This window comes from Tiliqua scincoides, chromosome 1 (assembly GCF_035046505.1).
Source record: "Tiliqua scincoides isolate rTilSci1 chromosome 1, rTilSci1.hap2, whole genome shotgun sequence".
NCBI lineage: Eukaryota > Metazoa > Chordata > Lepidosauria > Squamata > Scincidae > Tiliqua > Tiliqua scincoides.
The window spans coordinates 129944726-129969416 of record NC_089821.1 but is presented as its reverse complement, the minus strand read 5'-3'; the positions used below and the strand labels follow the sequence as shown (position 1 = coordinate 129969416).

The 24691-nt window shown below is 44.2% G+C and overlaps 1 protein-coding gene across 1 annotated transcript in view; it reads left to right on the top strand.

The window, feature by feature from the left end:
- The first annotated feature begins 16920 nt into the window (after nucleotides 1-16920).
- Nucleotides 16921-24691, top strand: part of ABCA12 (ATP binding cassette subfamily A member 12) — a 142887-nt gene continuing 135116 nt past the window's right edge. Inside the window, exon 1 of the mRNA XM_066622088.1 lies at nucleotides 16921-16989. Within this exon, the coding sequence (XP_066478185.1) occupies nucleotides 16921-16989 (69 nt within the window). The remainder of the gene's footprint in view (nucleotides 16990-24691) is intronic.

Sequence of the window (24691 nt, the reverse complement as noted above, 5' to 3'; positions counted from 1 at the left end):
GAGACTTGTACAAGTGTCTATAATTTCTCACTCTAAACTGGTTTATATACACAACAGAACGAGGCAAAAATGAGGTAGGAGAGCTCTCAGGTGTTGGAATAGACTGCACTACTTCTGCCTGTGTGTGTGTGTGTGTGTGTGTGTGTGTGTGTGTGTGTGTGTGTGTGTGTGTGGCGAGGGTGGGGGGGGCTGTTGCATTGTTGAGCTTCTGTTAAAAAAAAAAGGTAAAGCAGAAAATTAGTAGAAGAGATCCAAATGATTTCCCTTATGAGTTAATTTTTTTTCCATGCACATGCATGAAGGAACTTTCAAAAGTGGTGTTGTTTATAATAATTGTAATAGAAGTGGTATTACAGTATGTTGGCATCCTTCAGTCTCGGAAGACCATGGTGTCATGCTCTGAATAGTGTTCTGGAACAGAGCGTCCTCTCCAGTGGCGCAAAGCCTGGGTAAAGTAGGTATGGAGGATAGGCTGTTACCCATGCAGCAAATCCACCCTCTCCACGTCGCTGAAATGGTCCAATGGAAAGGCAGAGGCCAATACGGTTGGTTCCAGCGGCGTCGCAGGAGTTGCCAGAACGTGACTGTGTTCAGCCATGAACTGCCTCAGGGACTCCGGCTCCGGATTTTGCCTCGAGGTTGACTCTTGAAGCCTTTTCCATAACTGGATGTAGCCACAAGGCAGTGGAGGTTTGGGGTCAGAGTTTTCCTTCTCATATTACAGTATGCTGCAATACTTATGCAGGTACACACTTACCTGGAAATTCTATTGAACTCATTGGGACTTGGGTCTGAGTCTAGGATTGCACTGTCACGTTATAAGTATATATTTTATTTATTCTATTAAAAAGTCACACTCCTACCTGCAATCTGAAGTGGTACAATAACCTCTACCATTCTGTGCCATATGTAGACCAAGCCTGTCTGTCTGAGAATATACTCTAGGTACATTTTTATGCCTAGGTATTCTCTATCTGTACCAGTGCTGTCCAGAATGGCATGGAACTGCTGGTGTGGGAACTATTTCATTTTCAGATGAATTGTCTCATGTATTCTTGCCTGTCTGTGACAATCTGAATTGTCTGGGGAAGGAATGCTGTACCATTTCCTTCTGCAATTCACATGCAAATCATGCAGATGCTGTTCCTGAGTGCAGATTTCTCTGCTGCCTGCTCCTATGGTGATGGCTACTGTACTCTTCTTGATCTACTAATCCAGACCTCAGCCTGACAAATCAGTGCTTTTCTTGCTCCCCATCCCGCCTGCCCTGGTGACTTGTGGCTACTTGAATTTGTTCATGTAGTAGTTGTGGTGGCAAAGTGTTTGTGTGCTGTGGAGGAATGATTCACTTGCCATGCTGCCACAAACCTTTTGGCTGTTTGCAGTGTCATAGTAAAGATCACTTAACGCACATAGTACCAGGTGAGTCAAAGTAGCTCCCATGTGCCAGCTGTAAAATGCAGTGACCCATTCTCTGCTGTGAGGGTTCCGTTGTCTTCTGCTCTAACCAGTTCAGCCTAACCAGTCTCTACCAGTCTGTCTCCGATTTCTCCCTCATTCACTCCCCACCATGCTAATTAGGAGATGGATCCTATTGACTTTGTAGTCAAAGTGGGAAAGGGAATAGAACATATGTGGTTCACTCCTGTGATATCAGTAGGCTGCTTCAGACAATACTTGAAATGGCCAGCTGGCCCCATGTGACAAAAGATGTGTGCATCTGTAAAACAATGCACAGCATGCCCCCAATCCTTGTGCCCAGGACAATTTTCTGTAACTATCCAAACCAACTCTTCATGTGAGTTGTACACTCGGCCAGGCTTTTCTTGCTCTCAACAATTATGTCATCCTGCTCTGCAGTTTCTCCGGATGCAGTGAGACTCTGCAACAACACAGGACGCCACAGGTGGATCTATGAAGCAAGGCCTTCATGACTTGGAGCTCAATCCTATCTGTGCTTCTGGCTGGCACTGGCCAGAGCTGTTGCAAATGTGCCATAAAGCATGTTCATGGCACCCAGATAGGAGGAAAAATATCCCCTTACCCCGAGGAGGCCTCCAACTGCCTCCTGACCTGCACTGGATCCAGCACAGGCCATGCAGCCTATGCCAGCGCAGGTTAGGACTCAGCTGTTAGCCACTTGAATTTTCTCACTCTGAAGGCCCAGCTAGCCTTTTCTTTGTGTTGGGTGACCTCCCTGTTTACTCAAACCATCAATGTGGGTTAATTGTGTCATTTTATGATTTTGCTGTTCCTGGGATGTACTGTTCTGGTGCTCTATAAAATACTGACAAATATAAAATACTGACAGATGGAGAAGCATGCTCTCCATATTGGTAGCTCTGCTCATAAAACCGCACTTCCTTTTTCCCCTTCTACTGCATCAGTCTTTTCTCCAGAGTTGCACAGAGTGAGTTTTCTACGACTGAAAATAGTTTTCTCCTTTTTCTATGAGACTGCTAAAACAGCAGGCTAAAAGGCTCTCATCTAGTGTGATATTGGTAACACTTGCTTCACTTTTCACCTGTCCTAGATTCCCTTATCTCATTTAGAAATCTTTTAGATTAGCTGCAGTTTGCATAGTCAGTGCAATTATATGCAAGCTAGTTAGGAAACAAGCAGCTGTCTTTGCTGCTGGCTGAATTCTCTGCATGCTGAGACCTGCCCCAGCATTCTTCCAGTGAGGTCTAATGATAGTTAAGCTCTTTTCATGTCTGTTAGTCTTCTGAAGTCCTATGCAAACTATCTTACACATTTTCACTCATCAGTTGAGATATCTCTTTCTAGATCTGATAGCTCCTTAGGGTGACATTATGATTGGCTTTTAGTCTGGGACATATGAAAGTGGGTAATGTGGCTTAGTAATATAATATACATATTTGTATAGAAGAGAACCAGTGTCTTTTGTCCTTGTGCACAGGCACCACACGATCATAGGCACCGTCTATGAGTGTGAAAAAGAATACTGCCCAAATAGTGCTTGCTTATGCCATGAATTCTGCAGGAATTCTGCAGGAAATTCTGTGGTGGGACTAATTTTGAGTAGAGCTGCCAAGGATCTGGTCGACTTGGTAAGCCTCCCAGCTTCTGAACGTGACCTTCCTCCCTCTTGCTGCTTCTGTCCCAGCTCTCAAGCAGTCCCTTCTACCCCATCGCAACCTGTTTGCAGACGGGCAGGGACAACAGGGGAGTGAGTAAAGATAACTCCAACGCACACACCCACACACACCTGGCAGCAGCCCCATTTTATCCACATCAGGCTTTTTAAAGGGGGGGGGGGCAACTTGACTCAAATCTTTTTTAGAGTCACTAAAGGGTGACTTGGCAACTCGGAAAATGCCCATTATGACTCATTTTCGAGTTGAGTTACAGGGGGCGGTGACTCAGTGATTAGACTTGAGTCAAGCCGGGCTGGACTTGCCCATCCCTGATGTTTTCTGTATTCTGTGGTCTGTAATGTTCTGATAAGAGTCCAGAGGCTGATCCAAACAATGACTTACAGTTAAAATTTTCATAGCAAGAGTTGCCGGGGTTTCTTTGTCCCACAACCCTGAAGTACAACCTATGTTCTTTTGCATTTGGGTACAAACAAATCTACTTAATTAACCAGCAAAGTGATTTCTTAGTCATCATCTTGACTGCTTCATATTGCAGCATCCATTAAACCTTTTATCAGCAAGGAGATCTGCCCATTTTACTGGCATAAGCCTGAGGACATTTTCTGGGAAACTTGGAAGCCAACTCACCCATTTGTCTTTCATTTAACTTGAATGAAGCTACTGCTCCTTTGCTATTTTAGGGAGTGGGATTCAAATCGAGGGAGCAATCAGAAGCACAGCTCATACAAATGTAAAATAATAAATCCTAACATCAAAATTACTATCCCCTGAATATTTGCTTTTGAATACAGTAGTATATGTTTTACGTACGAGTATGTATTTATACATATACATGTTTTACATGTCCTGAAAAACAATAAACACATACTATCTTGCCTTATCTTTCCTTCAGAAAGATAGGGGAAATAATGTTTGGTTTAAAAAGTCAACAAGGGCCAAATTTCTCAGAAACAGATCAGTTTGGTTTAGATAAAGGAAAGGCCTGTTATGGCTTCACAGGGGAAAAGATTACAGAAATGAAATTCTCAGCCACACACTCCCAGATGGAAGAGAGGCTGCAGTAGCCTATTATTCACGCACCTTGTCTCCTGCTGAACGGAATTATGCACAGATAGACAAAGGGGCTCTGGCTATAGTGGCGGGCGTCAAAAAAATCCATTCCATTATCTTTATGGTCGACAATTTTTTATATTGACGGACCATAAGCCTCTGCTGGGTCTTTTCACCCCAGATAAACAGACGCCACAGATTCTGTCTCCCCGCATCCTGTGTTGGTCCATATTCCTGGCAGCATATCAGTACTCCCTAAATTACAGGCCTGGCAAAGCGATGGGCCACACAGATGCCCTCAGTCGCCTTCCGCTGCCTGCTCATGAACCCGATCCGGCTCCAGCACATGGCATCATGCTCCTGGAATCACTCCCAGAACCACCACTCCATGCGTCGAATGTGGCTTCACGGCCAAGGACTGTATCCTTTCGGTGTTTTCAACTGGGTGTGGAGGGGGTGGCCTATGGACCGCATGGATGCAGAGTTCACTGCATATGTCTCCCGCCAGCACGAACTCTCAGCCCTCCTCAGGGGTTGCCTCCTCTGGGGAAGCTGGGTCGTCATTCCGAATAAGCTCCATCACCGGGTCCTAGAAGCCCTACATGAAAACCATCCGGGCATCGTACGAATGAAGGCACTGGCCAGGAGCTACGTCTGGTGGCCCAGAATTGATGCGGCCATTGAAGAATGGGTGAATCGATGCAACACCTGCCAGGAGTATCAGCCAGAAGCACCTAGAGTGCCCGTACAACAGTGGGAGTCCACTTGCACCCCGTGGTTTCGACTACATATAGATTTTGCAGGGCCCTTTCACAGCCAAAATTTCTTCATTCTAGTGGACTCCTACACCAAATGGCTAGAAGCTGTCCCAGTAGCAGCTATGACATCCCGGGCAGTCGTCAAGGCTCTCCGCAAGATCTTTGCTACCCACGGTCTGCCTGATAGATTGTGTCTGATAACGCTGCCCAGTTCACATCAGCAGAATTCAAGGAGTTCATCAGCAGGTATTTGATCCACCATGTGACATCAGCTCCCTTCCATCTATCCACGAATGGTCAAGTTGAATGTATGGTGAGAACCACGAAAGAAGCACTCACCCGCATCATCCAGGGTGAGTGGGACCATCGGCTGGCAGCGTTCCTTTTCAGCCAGCGAGTCACATCATGCACTGCCACAGTCCAGCAGAACTTCTTATGGGGCGGCGCCTGACAATGCATCTTGAGCGGCACCCAGACAGGACTTCGGAAAGACCACCGACCTCCGAGATACGAGAGGGTGTGCGTGGGTTCAGCCCAAATGACCCAGTGTATGTACGGAACTATGCGAATGGTCCAGCGTGGATCCCAGCAACTGTCATTAGAATCACTGGCCCCGTCTCATAAGAGGTGGCCATTCCGGACAGCCAGACCCTCCGCCGTCATGTGGACCAGATATGTCGCCGCCTGGCTGACTCAGCACCCACCACACCAATTCTAGTCCCCAGTGGAGAGCATCAGGTCTTGCCACAGTCTGGAGAGGCCATCAGGCCAGACGTGATACTGCAGGAACCAGAGACCTCCCTGGACTTATCTGAGCCACCAGATGTCAGCGCACCTATGGGGAATCCCTCTGCCATAGATGTGCCAGCCCCAGCGCTGACTGAGGAACCAGAGGTCCTGATACCAAGGCGGTGCTGTTCTTTGCAAATGTGGGTACGGCCCCGCCACTTACAGGACTATGTTGGTTAATCTTGAACTGTACTTGGGGGGGGGGGTGTTATGTATGTAAGTTATGCAGGATCGAAATCCTGCATGACTGATTGGCCCAGACTTATGGCTGGCCAATCGGGTGATGGATCGAAATCCTACCATCCAATTGGCCCTCTAGTTAATGTAAGTTCTGGCCAATCGGGTGATGGATTGAAATCCTACCATCCGATTGGCCCCCTAGTTAAGGTTTCAGTTGCACCAATCACGGGAAGTCTGGGCGATGTTAAAGGCTATAAAAAGCCAGGGGTTTGCCTTGTATTTTGCTAGGTTCTGTTCTGAAGATGGAATAAACGTATTGAGCTATTATCGCTATGCCTTCCTTTATTCGCATGGACCCACTATATAACAACTTTACTGTAGCAATTCAAATTTTTCAGACCCCAACCACCCAAAACTGCCATATGGGACACCACTTTGACAGTTTTCGCTGTATGGAGAAGTCGTCTTATGTTCCTAGGGCAATTATAAGTGCAGTTTGCCAAAGACCTATGAGAAGTCAGTGACATACCAGGGGGGTCCATGGGGTCAAGTGACCTTGGGTGGCACATCAGAGGCTGCACCCCCCAGCCATGCAGCCGCCTCCATTGGTTGCACCCACTGCCTCCGGCCTGGAGGCCTTTGGAGGGCTGGAGAGGCCACATGCAACCTCCTCAACTCTCAGAAGGCCAAAAAATGGCACTTCCAGTTTCTCAGGGAAACCAGAAGTGACGTTTCTATGCCCTTACAAGGCCTTCTGAAGGGTGTGGAGGCCGCATGCCTCTCCAGGCCTCCGAAGGCCTCTGGACAGGAGGAAGAGGCATAACCATTGGGGGGGTGACTGCCCAGCCAGTGGGGGGGGGGGGCAATTTGCAATTGTGACCTCAGGCGGCACCCAGGCGAGGATTGCCACTGTGAGCAGTAGCTCTACTCTCTACCACATTTGTCATTCCTACTCATTATCTCTCTCTCTCTCTCTCTCTCTCTCTCTCTCTCTCCCCCCTGCTCCCATGCTTTGCCTATTTTAAAGGGGTGGGGAAAACTATGCAAAAATGAAACTGCTGATGTGGCTCACTTTTGGCTCAGATGTACTCCACCTGTTGTTCCTGTCCCTCAATCAAAGTTCAGAGCCTTAGGCAATGGGACACCACCTAAAAAAGGCAAAGAAATTTCAACCTACTAAAAACCCTACCAAAATGACCCAACTTTTTCAAATTAAAAAAATATGCTACAAAAATAACCTCATTGATTTGCATCACCATTACAGAATATTTATTGTTATTATTATTATTATTATTATTATTATTATTATTATTATTATTATTTACAGTATTTATATACCGCTTTTCAACTAAAAGTTCACAAAGCGGTTTACAGAGAAAAATCAAATAACTAAATGGCTTCCTGTCCCAAAAGGGCTCACAATCTAAAAGATGCAAATGAATACCAGCAGACAGCTACTAGAACAGACACTGCTGGGGTGAGGTGGGCCAGTTACTCTCCCCCTGCTAAAAAAAAGGAGCACCCTCTTGAAAAAGTGCCTCTTACCCAATTAGCAGGGGTTTTTAACATCTTTCATACAGTGTATATAAAAATAACAACAGACAAGTGCTGGAGATCCTGTGGAATGTTTTGTCATGACCCCCCACCCCAAATGGCAATCAGGACATGGGCTTGCATGCTATTTTGGGGGAAAGGATAGGACTGGGCTCTCGATGGACACAAGTATAAAATACAAAATATGAGTCAATTGCCTGCAGCTAGGATCTGCATTTTAACACAAGCCAAAACCTTTTACAGAAAATGTCTGAACTCTTTATCAGGTTATGCAGTATTGTTTAAGTGAAATATTAAAGTACAGACAGAGGTCTGCTTTGGAACAAGCTTACTTTATAAGGGATAGATAAAAGACTTTTGGTATTATTAATCAAATCATTGTATACCGATACATCCTGTAAGGGTCAGTGCCCCGAATCTGGAAATTTATCCCAGCCAATATCCACCAATAAACTGCATCCAGGACTGCATCCTGGCACCTCTGTTATTCAATCTATTTATGAATGATCTTGCCTCAGCCTTAGAGAATGTTAGCAACCATTGCCCCAAGCTGGGTAACCTTCAGGTGCCACTACTTCTATATGCGGATGACATGGCTCTCTTGTCTTACACTCATGTGGGCCTCAAGGTTGCTTAACAGATGTGCTGAATATCTAACAGCCAATAAGCTAGAGATCAATTATATGAAGTCTAAAATTATAATTTTTGTGAAGAGATGGAAATTTTACAGCTGGATTTGCAAAGGCAGTAAGATAGAACAAGTCTGCCAATTCAAATACCTGGGTATCACATTTCACTACAGACACTTGAGCTTCCCACTGTAGTTCGATACTTAACTTGGCCAAGCTTTCATCATTGGCTGTTGCAAGATTTTACAATACCCAGGGCAACAGATAAGTACCAGTGGCCCTGATAAAGCTAAGGTTATACCACAAGCCCTATATAGTGTCCCAATCTGGTTCAAGGCGTTAGATCAAATTATAGAGCGTATTCAATATACTTTTCTTGGGAAAATTCTAGGCATGCTACACTGCGTCTCCTATACTGTTTTATGCCTTGAATCTGAACTTATTAGGTTGAATACATGGACGTGGCTAAGATTTCAAAAATTTTGACTTGGTGTTCTTTTTAATGTGGCTAATGTGGCTCTTTAATGTGGATAGTCTGATGGGATCACTGTACTGTTTGCCAAGTTGAAATCAATAGGTCTTGATATGGAGAGACTGGGCATGATGGGTCAAACTGCAGCATTTAGAGCAGGGGTGTCCACACCTTTTGGCAGGAGGGCCACATCATCTCTCTGACACTGCGTCAGGGGCCGGGAAGAAAAAGAATTAATTTACATTTCAAATTTTAATAAATCTACATAAATGAATATATTAGAGATGGAACTTATATGAGTGAATGGAGATCATGCAATAGCTCAAGGCCTATAAAAGGCCTTGCACAAAGCAAGGCCAGACTTTCCTTTGCTGCCGCTGCTGCATCACAGATGCAAAACAGCAAGCAGTGGAGGGAGCCCTCGTCCAACAGCTCACACGAAAGCTCAAACAGTTGGCTGTCATGCTGAGAGCAGTTGCATCAGGCCAGCAAGGACTCCAGCAAGCCTCAGGAGGGCCAAAGTTTCATTGGAGACTGGGGGCTCCCTGAGAGCTGCATTGGGAGTCCTTGAGGGCCGCAAGTGGCCCAGGGTTTGGGAACCCCTGATTTAGAGCTATCAGGGAGAGAACTCTTGATATTGAATGCCAAGAGTTAATTAGTGTGGCTAAAACCTCCTGTTCTACATCGCATTTCTGTATACCTGTTCAGCTTGGTAGGATGCCATCTTATCTATTTTACCTGCATAACCCACAGCTAAGAAGAGCCTTTATGCTGGCGAAATGCAATGCCCTTCCCTTGGTCCTTTCATGGAGATGGTATAAGGGAATGCCTCTGTCAGCAAGGCTCTCTTCCTGCGACCTGAATCATGAGGAGACACTTGAACATGTCTTCTTGTTTTGCCCCTTGCACAAGCCTCATCGCCAGAAATATGCCAATTTTGGCACATCTCCAGGTATGGGTGGAGGCAGAGGTGCTGCAAGCCTTTTTGTCAACAGAGGAAGGAGTAACTCTTATCAGAGGAACAGAGTAACATTTTGCTGCAAGCCTTCTTGTCAACAGAGGAAGGAGTAACATTATCAAATGTTACCCTTTTTGCCTATATAGTCGTGAGTTCTTGGGAAATGGAAGTGAAAGCTTTGTTCTGTAACAAGCTAGAGTATGGGGAATAACTACATAAGAAAAGCCCCACTGGATCAGGCCATAGGCCCGTCTAGTCCAGTTTCCTGTATCTCACAGCAGCCCACCAAATGCCCCAGGGAGCACACCAGATAACAAGAGACCTCATTCTGGTGCCCTCCCTTGCATCTGGCATTCTGACATAGCCCATTTCTAAAATCAAGATGTTGCACATACACATCATGGCTTGTAACCCGTAATGGATTTTTCCTCCAGAAACTTGTCCAATCCCCTTTTAAAGGCATCCAGGCCAGATGCCATCAGCACATCCTGTGACAAGGTGTTCCACAGACCAACCACATGCTGAGTAAAGAAATATTTTCTTCTGTCTGTCCTAACTCTCCCAACATTCAATTTTAGTGGATGTCCCCTAGTTCTGGCGTTATGTGAGAGTGTAAAGAGCATCTCTCTATCCACTCTATCCTTCCCATGCATAATTTTGTATGTCTCAATCATGTCCCCCCCCAGGCGTCTCTTTTCTAGGCTGAAGAGGCTCAAACGCCGTAGCCTTTCCTCATAAGGATGGTGCCCCAGCCCAGTAATCATCTTAGTCGCTCTCTTTTGCACCTTTTTCATTTCCACAATATCCTTTTTGAGATGTGGTGACCAGAACTGGACACAATACCTGATTATTAGGTATCAGATATCACAATATCTGATTATTAGGTTCCTCTTTTTGGGTGGATATTATATGATTATGGATTCGTTGTGTGATTTAACTTATATATTGGCATGATGTATATGCCAATAAAGGTCTCATCATAATCAATATTAAAGTACTGATCCTCCATAATGAAGTACTTAGGGCAATACTGTTTCACACATACGTGTTCATCAGCTGACATCTCCTCACTTGCTTACCCAGCATTTGCAGTAAATCCCTTGATGTGCCTCCGCTTAGCATTTCAATATATGATTCTCTCCCTATAGTACGAAGTGGAAAAATTCATGAAAAGAATAACTTCTTGCTTCTGCTTTATTTATAAAACAGAGCCTCCTTTATAGATCCTTCCCTATAAAGTCTCTTTATAGACTTTCTCTTTCTACTGGGATAATACCTTTCAAGCTTAAATCTTCTGACATACTTCATTTTTGTCTAGTTCTAATTTCTTTTATCTTAGGTTTTTTACCTTTTCTGTAATTTTTTCACTCAGAGCCCTGATTTATCTATTTGCTAATTTCCCCTTTGTAGACATTTCAGTTAGGTTTTTTGGCCCAATCCTATCCTCCCGTGTCTCCCCCCACACACACCGGTGCAGCCATGCTGAAAAGGTGCGTGCTGTCTCCAGCAGGGGTGGGGGAGGGGTGCAGCAGGAGGCTTTGGAAGGGAAAGGGGATTTAAATCCCCTTTACCCTCTTAAGCCGCCTGCTCCATAGTGAGTTTCCTTGGACTTGCGTGCAACTATGAGGAGAGAAAGGGTACTAGAAGGCTGAGGGGAAGGAGGATGAAATTTGGCGCATGCCATCACCACCAGATCCATCCACCTCCCACAGCCTGTCTGCTCCCCTTCTTTCCCCTCCTCGCCCAGCCCCTTCTCCACCCTTGTTCTTCTTGCTATACTCTGGACCAGTGATTTTCAACCTTTTTCATCTCATGGCACACGGGCAAGGCACTAAAATGGTCAAGGCACACAGTTTTTTTGACAAGTGACAAGGCACACTGTGCTGTTACAGTGGGTCATATCCCCCAATGGCCCTACTAATAAATAACCCTCTCCCAAACTCCTGCGGCACACCAATGTACCATGGCACAGTGGGTGAAAATGGCTACTCTGGACTGAAAAAAGAAGAGGGATGGCGCAGAAGTATGGAGGTGACACTCTAGCCACCACTCTTGTCTCCTCTTTACTTATTTTGTTCTGCCACCCTCCCTTTCCAATCCAGGGAGGAGCACAGGATGGTTAGGATCATCAGATAAGGGGAAGCAGCATTTGGCATGTTGCTTCAAGAAGTCTTTGATTGTAACCCCTTCCTCCTCCTTCTTTACCAACATTAATTTCTAAACAACAGAGCTATTTTCTTGGTTCTTATCTTTTCCTCTGCATTTGATACTGTTGCTCGTTTTTTCCTTTCTTCTGGGCCAGATATTGGTTTTTCTAGTTCTAAGTTATAAGTACATGTTCCGCTATTTTCTCCCTGTTTGAAAGTTTAAATGTGGTCCCAATGCATTATTGAGTCCATATATTTTTACTCCTTCCAAGAAAATATTTTGAGCCAAGACATAAATTGGACAGAACCACCTTTGCCTGTGGTGTCCAAAAAGGATGTAGAGTGGTGGTGTAGGATTCAGTGTCATTTTCCAAGCCTATCTTAAGGCCCAATCCTATGGAGCCCCAGCGCTGAGCTCCAGTGCCAATGCTGGGTGTTGTAAACGTTCAGTAAAGCAGATTTATGGCACCCTCTGAGTAGGGAGTGCCGGTGCCAGGCCAGCAGTCAGCACTAGGCCCGTTACTAGATGGAGGACGCCACAGGAGCGCACAATGGTAAGTTGAACCGCCAGGTGGTGGTATGAGTTTTCAGGATGGGGGGAAGAATTCCAGGGTAGGGGAGGGTGGGGCAGTGGGGAGGGATTGGCCAAGGAAGGGGGTGGGACCAGTGGAGCCCTGCTCTGCCGGATCCTATCTTCCATGATGGGCTGAAAAGCCCAACACAGAGGTTCTCTTGTCTGTGCTGGCAAAATTGCAGGTGAAGACTTGAGAAGCCCCATTGCGGGGCCTGGGGCTTTCCTCAGAGGAAGGGGACAAAAGTCTCCTTCTCCATGAAGACCTCTGACAGCCTCCATGGGCTGCTGGATAGAGCAGTTGTCATTTTGGCGCTGCTGCACTCAGCAGCCCTACCAAAGATAAAGTTGGTCTGTAACTCTTTTGCCCCTTTTAAACCTTAATGAAAAAGAAGGGCATGAATTTCACTTCAGTGCACATCAAGCTTGCCTGCTTGTGAAGGGGTGCAAGGAAATAAATAAAGGGGTGCTTACAAAATAAATCAGTCAAGTCTACATGTGCAAGGATTCTTTGTGTTAAGGTCCGTACTATCTGCGCCTTTTACCTTTGGTCATCACCTTTCTATTTAATTATGAACATCATTCAACAGCAGAGGGATAATAGATCTTAAACAGCCCAATCCCATCTAAATCCCTCAACGGCAACACAGCTATCACTGTATTTGTCCCCGTGCCCCAGAGTGGTGGTGCTGCTTTGGGTCAATCTAGGAGCTGCTATGGGTCAATCCAGACGTGTGCTAATGATATCACTGGCACAAGTTCAAATTAATCCATATAGGTGAATTGGGCCCAGAAAGGGAATTAGGGTTAGGCTATGCCTGTGCCACCAATTCTACCCCCTACTGGTCCTGATCTACATATCTCCACCTCATCTCCTCCCCATTCCGCCTCATTCTCCCCATGCTGGACTTACCAGCAGGCATCTTGATGACCACTGGTACGTGCGGGAAGGCTCTGGCTCTCTGTGCTGTCCCAAAGCGCTTTATGGTGGTTTTGCAACAGTGCACACTGGTGGAACATGTGTTCTGCCAGCTCAGGCCCTGCATAAAATTGGACTGTAAGTAGTATTACTGATCTAATTTCAGATTATTACAGTTGATATACAGAAAACTGATAAATTAGTTAATCTGTTCTCCCAAGCAACAGATTTCATTTCTTTTCAACCCATTACATTCAGTTTAAGCAAATCATTGTTTAATGCAATGGCATGAAGAAGAAAAAAAACAGTGTGTATTTTCAAAAGGAAGAAAACGTTTATGGGAAACAGATTGTGTATTTGGGCTCCTTACTGAGTTGGATTAAGGAGTCCCAACTACATGAACTGGAAATGTGATACAGTGGCCTCTAGGGAGGCAGCAGTGTTATGCAGGAAACACAACAAAGAGTTTTGTAGCATCTTTAAGACTAAGGGCTCGATCCTATGCACTGCATGCTGGCGCTGGGCTAGCACTGGTGGAGCACCAGTGCTCCATTGCACAGACCACCAGGCAGCAGAGAGCTAAGTGGGGAGAGGTGGGGAGGCGGTGTTCCGAGGCAGGGGGAGGGCAGGGAGGAGGCATGCCGGGGGAGGGAGTGGGGTGGGAGGGAGGCAGGACTGGTGGAGCTTCACTCCACCGAATCCTGAGCCTCCTTGTCAAGCCACCTGCCCGACACGGAGGCTCTTAATTCTACACGGACCCTTGGGTTGCTGTAGAATCAAGTTGCCCTATTGCAGGGCTACTCACCTTACCTAGGAGAAGAGGATGAAAGGCCCCTTCTCCCGAGGAGCTGCTGGTGATGCCATTTTCGGCACCACTGCAGCCCTGTGCGCTGGGCAGCTCTGGATCGGGCTGCCCCCATTTCATTCATAGTTCACTTCCTGTATATCCCTGCAAATTCAGCAATTCTGTCAAACTACAATAGAAGTTTGGAGGTGTAAGGAACTAAATGCACATGTAGTGGAATTGTAAAAAAACAAAACAAAACGGTATCTGATAAGCAATGAATTACAGCAGTTGGCTAAAAATGAGAGTACCAATGTAATTCCAACAGCAGAGAAATAGTGTTGAAAAATGTGGTGGATCATGATGTGTGTAAATTAATGGGAGCCAAAAGATTCAGAAATAGAATAGCTGATATTTTTCAAAAGGATTTACATTGATTTGTACACTATTGGAAAGTACATTATGCTCTGCAAAGTTATAATAGTACTATAAAGGCTAATCCTTATGTATGATGGAACTGGTGGAAATGGGCTATGCCAGAATGTATGTCATGTTTAGAAATGGGCTCTGTCAGATGCAAGGGAGGGCACCAGGATGCAGGTCTCTTGTTATCTGGTGTGCTCCCTGGCGCATTTGGTGGGCCGCTGTGAGATACAGGAAGCTGGACTAGGTGGGCCTATGGCCTGATCCAGTGGGGCTGTTCTTATGTGGAAGCTTTGTAGTGCAAGCTTGACTGAAATACCTAAAGACATGACAAGTTTGTCTGTGTTATACCAGGTGATATATATACCTGGGTATGTTTAAACAATGCGTTTTAAAGATATGATGATGCCTTATTATTATTTCTTATATGTTATTTTTCAGTTTCATGGGAAGGCCTATAAAGACATTATGGCCGCAATCCTAACCAACTTTCCAGCATTGACATAAGGGCAATGCCTTACCTTGAGGAGGCCTCTGTGACTGTTTCCCAACTGCAGGATGCTGTTCCTGTCCCATGGGCACAGCTGTGCCAGTGCTGGAAAGGATTGTGCCCTATATCACATGAATATTTTATTTTTTTATCTTTTATTTTCAATTAAAACATGAAACATATTTTTTAAAAAGAAAAAAAAGTCAGTTCATGCATCTGATAAACTGGACTGGTCCATGAAAGCTTATGCTGAAGTGGTGGCTAGTGTTTAAGGTGCCACAAGTCTATTAGTTGTTTTGTGATACCATGCTACCATCCGGTATGAATCAACACTGTGATACTCGTACATATTGAGAAGTACTAGGAAAGAGAATGCCTTGCCCTCATGCCTGTCACGCATCTTCATGGTTGCCCAGTTTGAAAACATTCGACAGGGGAAAGAGGCACCTTTTAAAATGGTGTATCTCTTGTATGCGTGACGGGGAAGAGCAACTGAGCTTATTCACCCCAGCATAGCATCTTCTTCAGTGGCTGTTTGCTGGTATCTCTTTTGTGTTCTTTTTTTGGATTGTGAATCTTTTGGGACAGGGAACCCTTTTGCAAACCCCAAACCCTTTATTTTGCTATGTACACAAGTTTTGCGAACCCGAAACCCTATTTATTTTTAATGCTTTATTTTTTATTTCAGATCCAAAGAGGAAAGAAAAGAGAAAAGGAACATGGCGTGAATATGATCCTTACAAAATTGCAAAACTGAAGAAAAAAGAAAGTTGGGAAAAACAGATATATAAGCAATCTAAACATTAAATAACTAGTCTGGTCCATTCTCTGAGGTCATCAGAAGGGGCCCTGTTGTTTGTGCCACCATTGAGAGAGGTGAGGGGGATGGCGGCCAGAAACAGGGCCTTCTCGGTGGTGGCACCTGCATTATGGAATTCCCTCCCCTTTAAATTGAGAACTGTTTCCTTATTATTTACTTTCCAGAGGGGCCTGAAGACTTTTTTATTTAGGAAAGCCTTTGAGGCCTTGTAAGGGTTGCTTTTATAAATTTATGTTTTTTACTGTGTGGTTTATTGCTGACTGCTGTGTATTTTATCTTGTTTTTAATGTTTATTTGTATTTTACTCTGTATTTTAATGGTTGATTGTTAGCCACCTTGGGTGCCCTTCGGGGAGAAAGGCGGAATATAAATCTAATGAATAAATAAAATAAATAATAAATAAATATATATACATATTTCACACGGCTTGAGATATTTTATCAAGAAATGGCCTCCAGATAGTTTCAGATGCAGTCCATATGCAACTGGGGTTCAGTACGCCATTCGCTCAAACATCGATAAACTGAAAAGACCACCCATCCATTGGGCAGAAGTTAGTGGGCTTCTTTCCTTCCAATTAAGTACTATATAGCAATATATAAATATTAACAGTGGCTATTAGTAATAAATATTAATAATTACTATTAGTAAAAATCATAACTTTTGCCCTCATGCAAAATCTGAAACTCTTTCTGCTTTACTTAAATGGACAGTGCAAGTGAGTTGATGCTTTACATCTCTCCCAGCCAGCTTGCGCATTTTAATATAGGGAGAAGAATGTAGGGAGAAGACTAGCCATGCTGGCTGAGCAAGCCACTTCCTTGCTAATTTCATTCATGAATTTCTTCTGCAGGCAATTTGTGTGGGTGGTGGGAGAGGCGTACTATCTTCATTTCAACAGAAGCACCTTTTTAGACTGCCACCCATTTTTATCACGCTGGGATTGAAGGAACTCAGGGGAGAGATAGAGGGAAAGAGGCAGCATATTATAATTAGCGCAAGCTGGTACAGGCTGGTACTGTTCCTTTGTCACCGGAGGAATAACCTGTTGCATTTGCTAGGAGCTACTGCAGTGGGAAAGGCAACTGGGTGTACTGAGCAGAGGCAGGTTGATGAGCTAGCTGTCTGTAAGCTATGCTGTGGAGGGAAAGCTCATACAGAGAGCACCACAAGTCCTGGGTCACAGCTTAGGTTTTTGGTGTTCTAAAGCTGGGAAGAGAAAAGACGTGGATTGTTGGCACCTGAGCCATTCCAGGGATGGCTTCGCTCTTCCCGCACCTGCGAGTGCTGCTGTGGAAGAACTGGCTGGGCGTTAAAAGGCAGCCGGTGAGTACAACAAATAGAAAAATGAATGCACATGACAGAAGACTTGTGATCCCTGGGAGCCCAAGGTGGGAAACATCCAGGTATTGGGTATTTTTGGAGAACTTTTGACAGTGGGAACCATATTTGGTAGTGGAAAAGCCTGATATTGCACATTTGACCATGCCTAAAGGTCAAACTCCTTTTTTTTTTCCATTCAGAGCAGCAAGGCAGCAGCTGGAGTCTGTTTGCTCAAAATGCCATTGAAATGAACATGCGCTCCTTCATCAAATTGTGATGTCCCATGGTGGATCACAGTTGGAGCTGCTGAAGTGATTGTCTCAATCGACAAGGGTGTACCACTAGAATGCCAGATATGAGGGAGGACACCAGGGTGCAGGTCTCTTGTTGTCTTGTGTGCTTCCTGAGACGTCTGGTGGGCCGCTGTGAGAAACAGGAAGCTGGACTAGATGGGCCTATGGCCTGATCCAGCAGGGCTCTTCGTATGTTCATATGTTATTCAGGTCTGGTGGAATGAGGTGGTTGAAAGCATAAAAGGCAGAATGGATGATGCAATTTGGGACAGCAGGTGCAGGGTCAAAATGCTTAATTCTGCCTTTAAAACTTCTTGTAGGCTATAAACCAGCATGGCTAAGTGAGGGCTCAGTCAGAGCCTTTTTCTACCATGTGCTACTTTTCTCTGGCAGGAGTTTTCTTTAAATGAGGGTATTCAAAGGTGGTATTCATGGGAAGTTTGAAGTACAGACTATTTGATCACCCCTTTCCACTTCTGCTATATATGTAGACCAGGTGCGTTCTTTATGTTCAGGCAAAATGCTGATGAAGCCAAAAAGATAGCAAGGCTTAAGGCATCAATTCTTGACAGGCAGGTAAATTGTAAAAGTAAAAACTGTCACAAGAAAAATGACGTATTCTGTCTGCCACCTTTCTTTATTATAAAAAATAAGTAACAGCATTTTGAATTTCTGCTTTCCAGATTTTGTAAGCGCAGGACCTATTCAATACTGTAGCAATTAGCCTATTTTATGGATGTGCATGGATATATATAAAGGGGATAATTTGGAAATACATTAGAAACATTTAAGCAGACCCCTACAAGTGGCTTGTTCATTTGTGTTGAATTGTTTGCATCTGTCCCTAAGAACTGGTGAGTCTCATTTCCAAGCAGGAGAATGGGCTAAGCAGCCTCCTGCTTGAGGACTCTGATTTTCAGCAGATTGACACTTCCCTTTTGATAAAATTGGAGTGTCTGGATGGCAACTGGACTAGCACTTCCATTGGGAGCTTCCTCTGCAAACACAAGCTTCCTTCATGAAAGGAAGCATTGTTCTACTTGAGAAAACAGGTGGGATGCTCCTTCCTTTCATGGAGGAAGCTTCTGTTTATGGAGGGAGCTTTCTATGGTGGAAGTGCTACGCTCCTTTCTTTCTCCCTCTTGCAATCACTGGAGTGTATGAATTCACAAAACATCAAAATATTTTGTCAGTATTTTGTCTTCCCTCTTTGAAGGCTAAGGAAACCTTTTTCTTCTCCCTTTTCAGTCTGGTGTTGTCCATCACAGCTACGACTTGTAATAGTCATGCCAGTGTTGCTGCTCAGTGTTTGGCAGCATGCTGTTGTATCAGAGTATTTCAACTGTACAATTGTTCACACTGAATAGGAATCCCCAACTGGGCAAGCTGATGGGACAGATATTATGGGGAAGCAGCTTAAGGTCTGTATTCAGGCAGGGCTTCAAAGCTGTGTGTGTTGTTTTATCTATTGCTCTTCCCCTTAAACCAGGGGTCTCCAAATTTTTCGGCCAGAGGACCACATCAAATATCTGGCACGGTGTCGAGGGCCAGAAAAAAAATAAATTTCAAATATAAAATTTAAATGAATACATTAGTGATGGAACTTAGGTGAATGAATAAATGAATGAATGAGCTCAAATTTCCAGAATTTCTCCAAGCACCAATGCATACCACAGAAATAAAGCATACACTCAAAGGGACTTCCATTCTCCCATCCCAAAAGCAGCTTACTTAAATATACAGGAGTAAATATCTCAGAACTGGCACATCCCAGCAAACACCCGGAGCATGTTCTGAGGGCCAGGGAGGCCTCCCTAACCTTCAAAACGCCTTCTAAGGCATCCAAAGGACAAAATTACTTCCTGTTTTTCAGGAAAACAAGGAAGTGATGTTTTCAGGCCTTTGGAAGGCGTTCTGAGGGCTAGGCTGTGTGCAACCTCCCTGCCCCCAGGAACACCCCCTGGATGCAACGAGAGCACAGCTTGTAGGGGAGGCTAGCCACATCTGGCCCCCTGGGCCAGGGTTTGGAGACCCTGCCTTAAACTGACCCCATGTGAGCCAATATTTGACCATTTCCACATATGAGGCTTGAATAGTTTTTGAGCCTTGCTTCTTACTAATTATATGAATACATGATTTTTGCTGATGTTATAGAAAGGTGCTTATGCTTTGGCCAGTGTAAATGTCTGCATTCCTATTTCAAAACCATTTGATGCAAGAGTTGTGGCAAGGCTCCTATAAAAACACCTTATGACTCAGGAGTGGAAACAATGCTTTCATTGCATAGTACATTTTCTTAGCTTACCCAGCATCTGTCTTTATATCCCCTTACCCTGAGTTATATCCCCTTACCCTGAGTACTCAAGCTGGCATCTAACTTGCACTAGATACAGTGCAGGCCACTTGGCCTGCTATCCCAACGCAAGTTAGGATTGGGCTGCTTGTGAGAAAAAATGTGCTTATTTCTGATTATGACCTGCTTGATGAACTCTTCCTGCTTGAGGACCTCATTTCCAGCCCTCAGCAGGCAAAATGCAGGTTTTCAATGTTCATGATAATATCCTCAGAGAAAACTCTTTTTTGGGGGGGGGGGGTCTAGGCAGTTCACAAAGATGCAACACAGCCGTAAAATGATGCTTCTTCAGCACTATTTTTAGGACTTTTTCTTTTTACTTTGCATGCTTCCAGCCAATCAGGGGTCGCATAGTGTGATGAGATCACAGTGCTGTGTAGCCAATTAGCTATGACTACAAAGATGTCACCAACATCCTTGTTCTGTGTGTGTGTGTGTGTGTGTGTGTGTGTCGTGGGCAAGAAGAAAAGGAATAAGTTCCCGCTGCTGAGATAACTGGGTAAACACTTCTTATCTAGCTGTGTGGTGCTAGTAGCTTCATTTCCCACTAGCACTATGAATCAGGACTTTTGTCTCATCCAGCTTTAGTCATGTATAATCCTGTATAGCTATGGGAATTCATCCCACTAGAAGTAATGGTATGAATAGAAGTGCCTCCAAATGTAGATGCCATCTATCTACACTGCATTACTTTCAGCGGGATGTGCACTTACATGCCCTATTCATATTCTGCCATAAATAGTTGACCGTGGGCAACTGAATTAGGTGAGGAAGCATCAGGTTCTTTGTCTCAACAACAGAGACGCATTGTCTCACTCACCTTATATCTGCCCTTATATTTGCACACTTTCAGAAAGAGTGCAAAAGTGTAGTTTCAAAAATTACAAGAAAAATTCCTTTCTCTGGGAAAAAGTATTTACTAAAGAGCAGCACTAATTTTGACTAACATTTCTCAGGGGTTCCGCACATCCTGAGTAAAATGGGCCGTTATGTTCTGTCTGACTCAACTTACCGGCAATTGGCGGGATCTCCAATGCCAGGGCTGAGCTGGGAAATGGTGAGGCTTCACGAATCAGCTGTGCGTGTCTTCCAATGTGCTGCACATGCGCAGCCAATGATCCCCTCACCAGAGCCAGTTGCCAAGGCTTTCCCAGCATGGCCCACTGTGCTGCTTTGGGCAGCTTCTCCAACTGAGGATACATGGAGTGGTGGTGAGGGTGGAGATGATGGAACCAGTGACAAGTGTACCCCAAACAGGTGTGGACACCCCACCCGCAGGCAGGGATGGGTCTTTCCTTCAAAAGCTCATCATCCAAGGCCTGCAAACTGAGCAGGCCCATCTGGGAAAGGGAAACCCAGGAAGGGCAGGATGGGAAAGGATGGAACCATTCAACCCTTTCCTTGCTTCAGAATTACTCCCGCCAGCCAAGAATGAGGAGGCTGGCAGGCAGAGGGCAGAGATGATTCCTTGGAGTATAGATCTAGCTCCGTTCAAGGAAGCAAGGGAGGACCCAGGATGGAGACTAATCCCCTCTTCACAGCAATTTCTGAGGCTTAGCAGGATTATAAAACAGTCTGTGGCAACCTTTCTTCCCATTGAGCCAACCAGCCAAGGAGAGCCTGATCCAGGGTGAAATGCCTGGAATACTGCAGTACTGCTGCTCAGTGGCGTAGCTAAAGATCGTGTAGCCCAGTGCCAAGCTCAAAATGTTGCCCAACCGGAAGTGACATCATGCCCGGGCTTTTTAAAAAGTGAAAATTGGGAGGAAACCAGGTCCTCCCCACCAGCAGCTCACCACCCACTTGCTCTGCTGCCTCCCCCCAGTCAGTGGCTTAGCTAAGGCATCTATCTGCTACCCGGGCTCAAATAAGATTTTGTAGAGCCCCTGCATGATAAAATCAAATTTAATTAAGTAAATAAATAAAAAGTTATTAATTCCATGCTGTATCATAATATCTCATTGGCACTCAGAACAATCAGTCTCATAGGTCAGTTTGGAGATATGCAAATCCATTTTTCATTCCACAAGACTGTTGTGTTTTCATTTTCTGGTTAATTGGCCATAACGTTTGATAGAATAAAGATATTCCAATAAAGATATTCCAATAAAGATAAAGATATTCCAATGCAGTTTATTTCTTTGCATTCAGCATTCAATTACCTTTCCAATGATATATAACATGATGGTGTTATTCATACATACCAAGTTTTTAACAATTTTGGTCACTCATGTCAAGCTCAGCTTGTTGCCCCCCTAAAGCTTGATGCCCGGTGCAACTGCTACCCCCTGCACCCTCTTAGCTGATAGAGATTTTAGAGGGTTAGCTTATCTTCTTTTGTTTGAGAAAAATAACTGAAATTGGAGCCAAGAGAATGACTGTTATTCCCCTTAAATACAGAATAGGAGAGTCATTATGTCAAAGTGACCTAAAGAGATCATGATTGGCAGAACATGTAGATCATAACTTTCCCAAAGGGAGAATTCCAGGATCTTGTATAACCAAAGTTGTGGGCCAGGAATATTTTGAGATGTAGGGCAGAATGACCTCCTAATTAGAGCTGGAACCATGCACCAAACCTGTCATACTATGCCCAATAAGGAGGTAGAAGTGACATACAGTGTCACATGGGTAACTTGTTTATCTCACGTTATTTAATGTGATTTTCTGGGTGTGGTTCTTTGAGAAACGGGATGGGAAATGAAGAGTGAACATTTGTATCCAGACTGAATCAATTGGCTTGTGTGTAACTATTATAGAAAATAAAGCTTCCAAACCCTTTTAAAAGGTCTGTGACTGTTTGGCATTGCGTCAATGAAAAGAATCTGAAAAATCTTTCCAACATAGCCACACCACCACTGCTGCTTTAATGTTCTGAGGGAAGCATGATGTTCAGTACTGCCTGTGCAAGTTCTCTTTCAGACAACAAGAGCAACAACTGGAAAAGTGAGGCAACTGCATATCTAGGTGGCTGCATGTACTGTTGCTTAAAATTGCTCTTCCAGCTTTTTCACATGTGATGTTCAAATAACTTTTAAGATCCTCTCTCCCTCACTCTTTCCGTGACTTGAAGAGAAAGGAGGAAAACGGCACATGAATTCTGACCAAATCATGTTTTAAGTTAGCAGATCAATTGATGCAAGGACTGCTTTAAGAAATACATGTAACTTAAATGCTAATATTATTATTGTCGTCATCGTCATGGCCAGTGTGGCCAAAACTGCCTCAAATTACTGTTTTCTGGTGCTTCCATTGCTTTTCTAAGGGCACTGCTTATGAACTGTGCTTTGTTCGGCTGAGCCCAGCCAGAGCTATTTTTCAGTGCGGTGAAAGTTCCCTAATTATTTGTGTACCTCAGCATCTGTGCACATTGGCAAACCCCAGTGATGCAGTGCTTCTGTTTCTTGCTGTATGCTAGATAAATGTCAGAGACAGTATACTGAATGTGTAAAATCTGTTTGTGTTAGCTGTAGCTTCTATGGTAGCAAATGCCACAGAAAACATTTTGTATGCCACAGTTTACAGTGATATCTCCTATATTGAGGCATATTTGGTGGGAGGGTTGGGAGGCTCTTTAATTTAGAATCTAGAATCTGAATTACTATGCGCTGTAAGTTAGATAGTAATAGCCTCCAGGCTGTACTGCTGTAGTTTTCACATACAAATAGCGTGACAAAGTGAATCATAGTTTGGATTTTAACATCTTTTTCAGTCATGAATTCAGGCCTAACTCTCACTGAGTTGAAAAATATAGCATGGGTTGTACCACTTCAGACTGTTTGGGCGCAATCCTAACCTCTTATGTCAGTGCTTTCCAGCCAATGGGACATGTGCTGCATCCTGCAGTTGGGTGTCACTCATGGAGGCCTCCTCAAAGTAAGGGAATGTTTGTTCCCTTACCTCAGAGCTTCTTTGCCTTTATGTCAGTGCTGAAAAGGTTAGGATCAGTGCTGGAAGGGTTAGGATTGCGCCCTTTGTCGGTATGTGTGTGTGAGGGGGATGTTCTCACATGATCTCATGCTCTAACATTACTGGCCATAAAAAAACAGCATGTTGGGAAGAAGTAGCCTAGTATTATTCTCCATGACATGCTAGCCTAGTTTTCTGTTTGTGGGCAATGTTTATGTGTGCAGAACCATTCACTCTGATAAATCCTGACTCTGAGGTGGCACAGCTCAAGCAGAGGTGTACCACTGTAGCAAGAACTAGGGAGAAGCCTTGGCCAAGTGTTGTCTCTTAGTCTCAGTTTTCTGTGTATACATCATGTTTTTGATCACCACAAAGCAATTTGTGCTGCAGCTATCTTATATGCCATAGCAGTGTTTCTCAATCTGTGGCTTGGGACCCTCTAGATGGATCGTGAGTCAATTTCAAGTGGGTCCCCATTCATTTTAATATTTTATTTTTAATATATTAGACTTGATGCTACCATGGTATGTGACTGCATTTGGGGAAATGTTATAGCCCTATACTTTTAACAAGCTACTATGTATATTCTTTAAACAATGATAGTCAATGGGACTTACTCCTGGGTAAGTGTGGGTAGGATTGTAGCCTAGGAATGTAAAAAAGTGTTCCCTCTTGATGATGTCACTTCCGGTCATGACATCACTTCTGGTCCGTCCTGATATCATTCTAAAAAGTGGGTCCCGGTGCTACGTGTGTGAGAAACATGGGATTATTGAATAATTACCTTGACTTGACTTAGATATATGTTTATATGGTTTGATTTGATTTCATAATACATATACAGTACCCATTCTGAAGGCTCAGACAAAATGCAGTACAATTAGAAAGCAAGGTTAAAAACCTCTTTTAAAAGTCAACTGATCAGTTTAAATCAGGGCATTTCAAACTTGCTGTTGTGGGAAGTACTACCATTTCAAGGGCCATCTTTTGCAGGTACAGTGAACCCTTGATTTAACAAACTTCAGAAATAACAGATATTGTCTAAGCAGTGTCTTTAAACACTATTCTTGTATGTTTTGCACATGGGCCTGTGCATTGTCATAATTGCATTGGATTGGATTTTACAGACTTCTGGTATAACGGACACCCC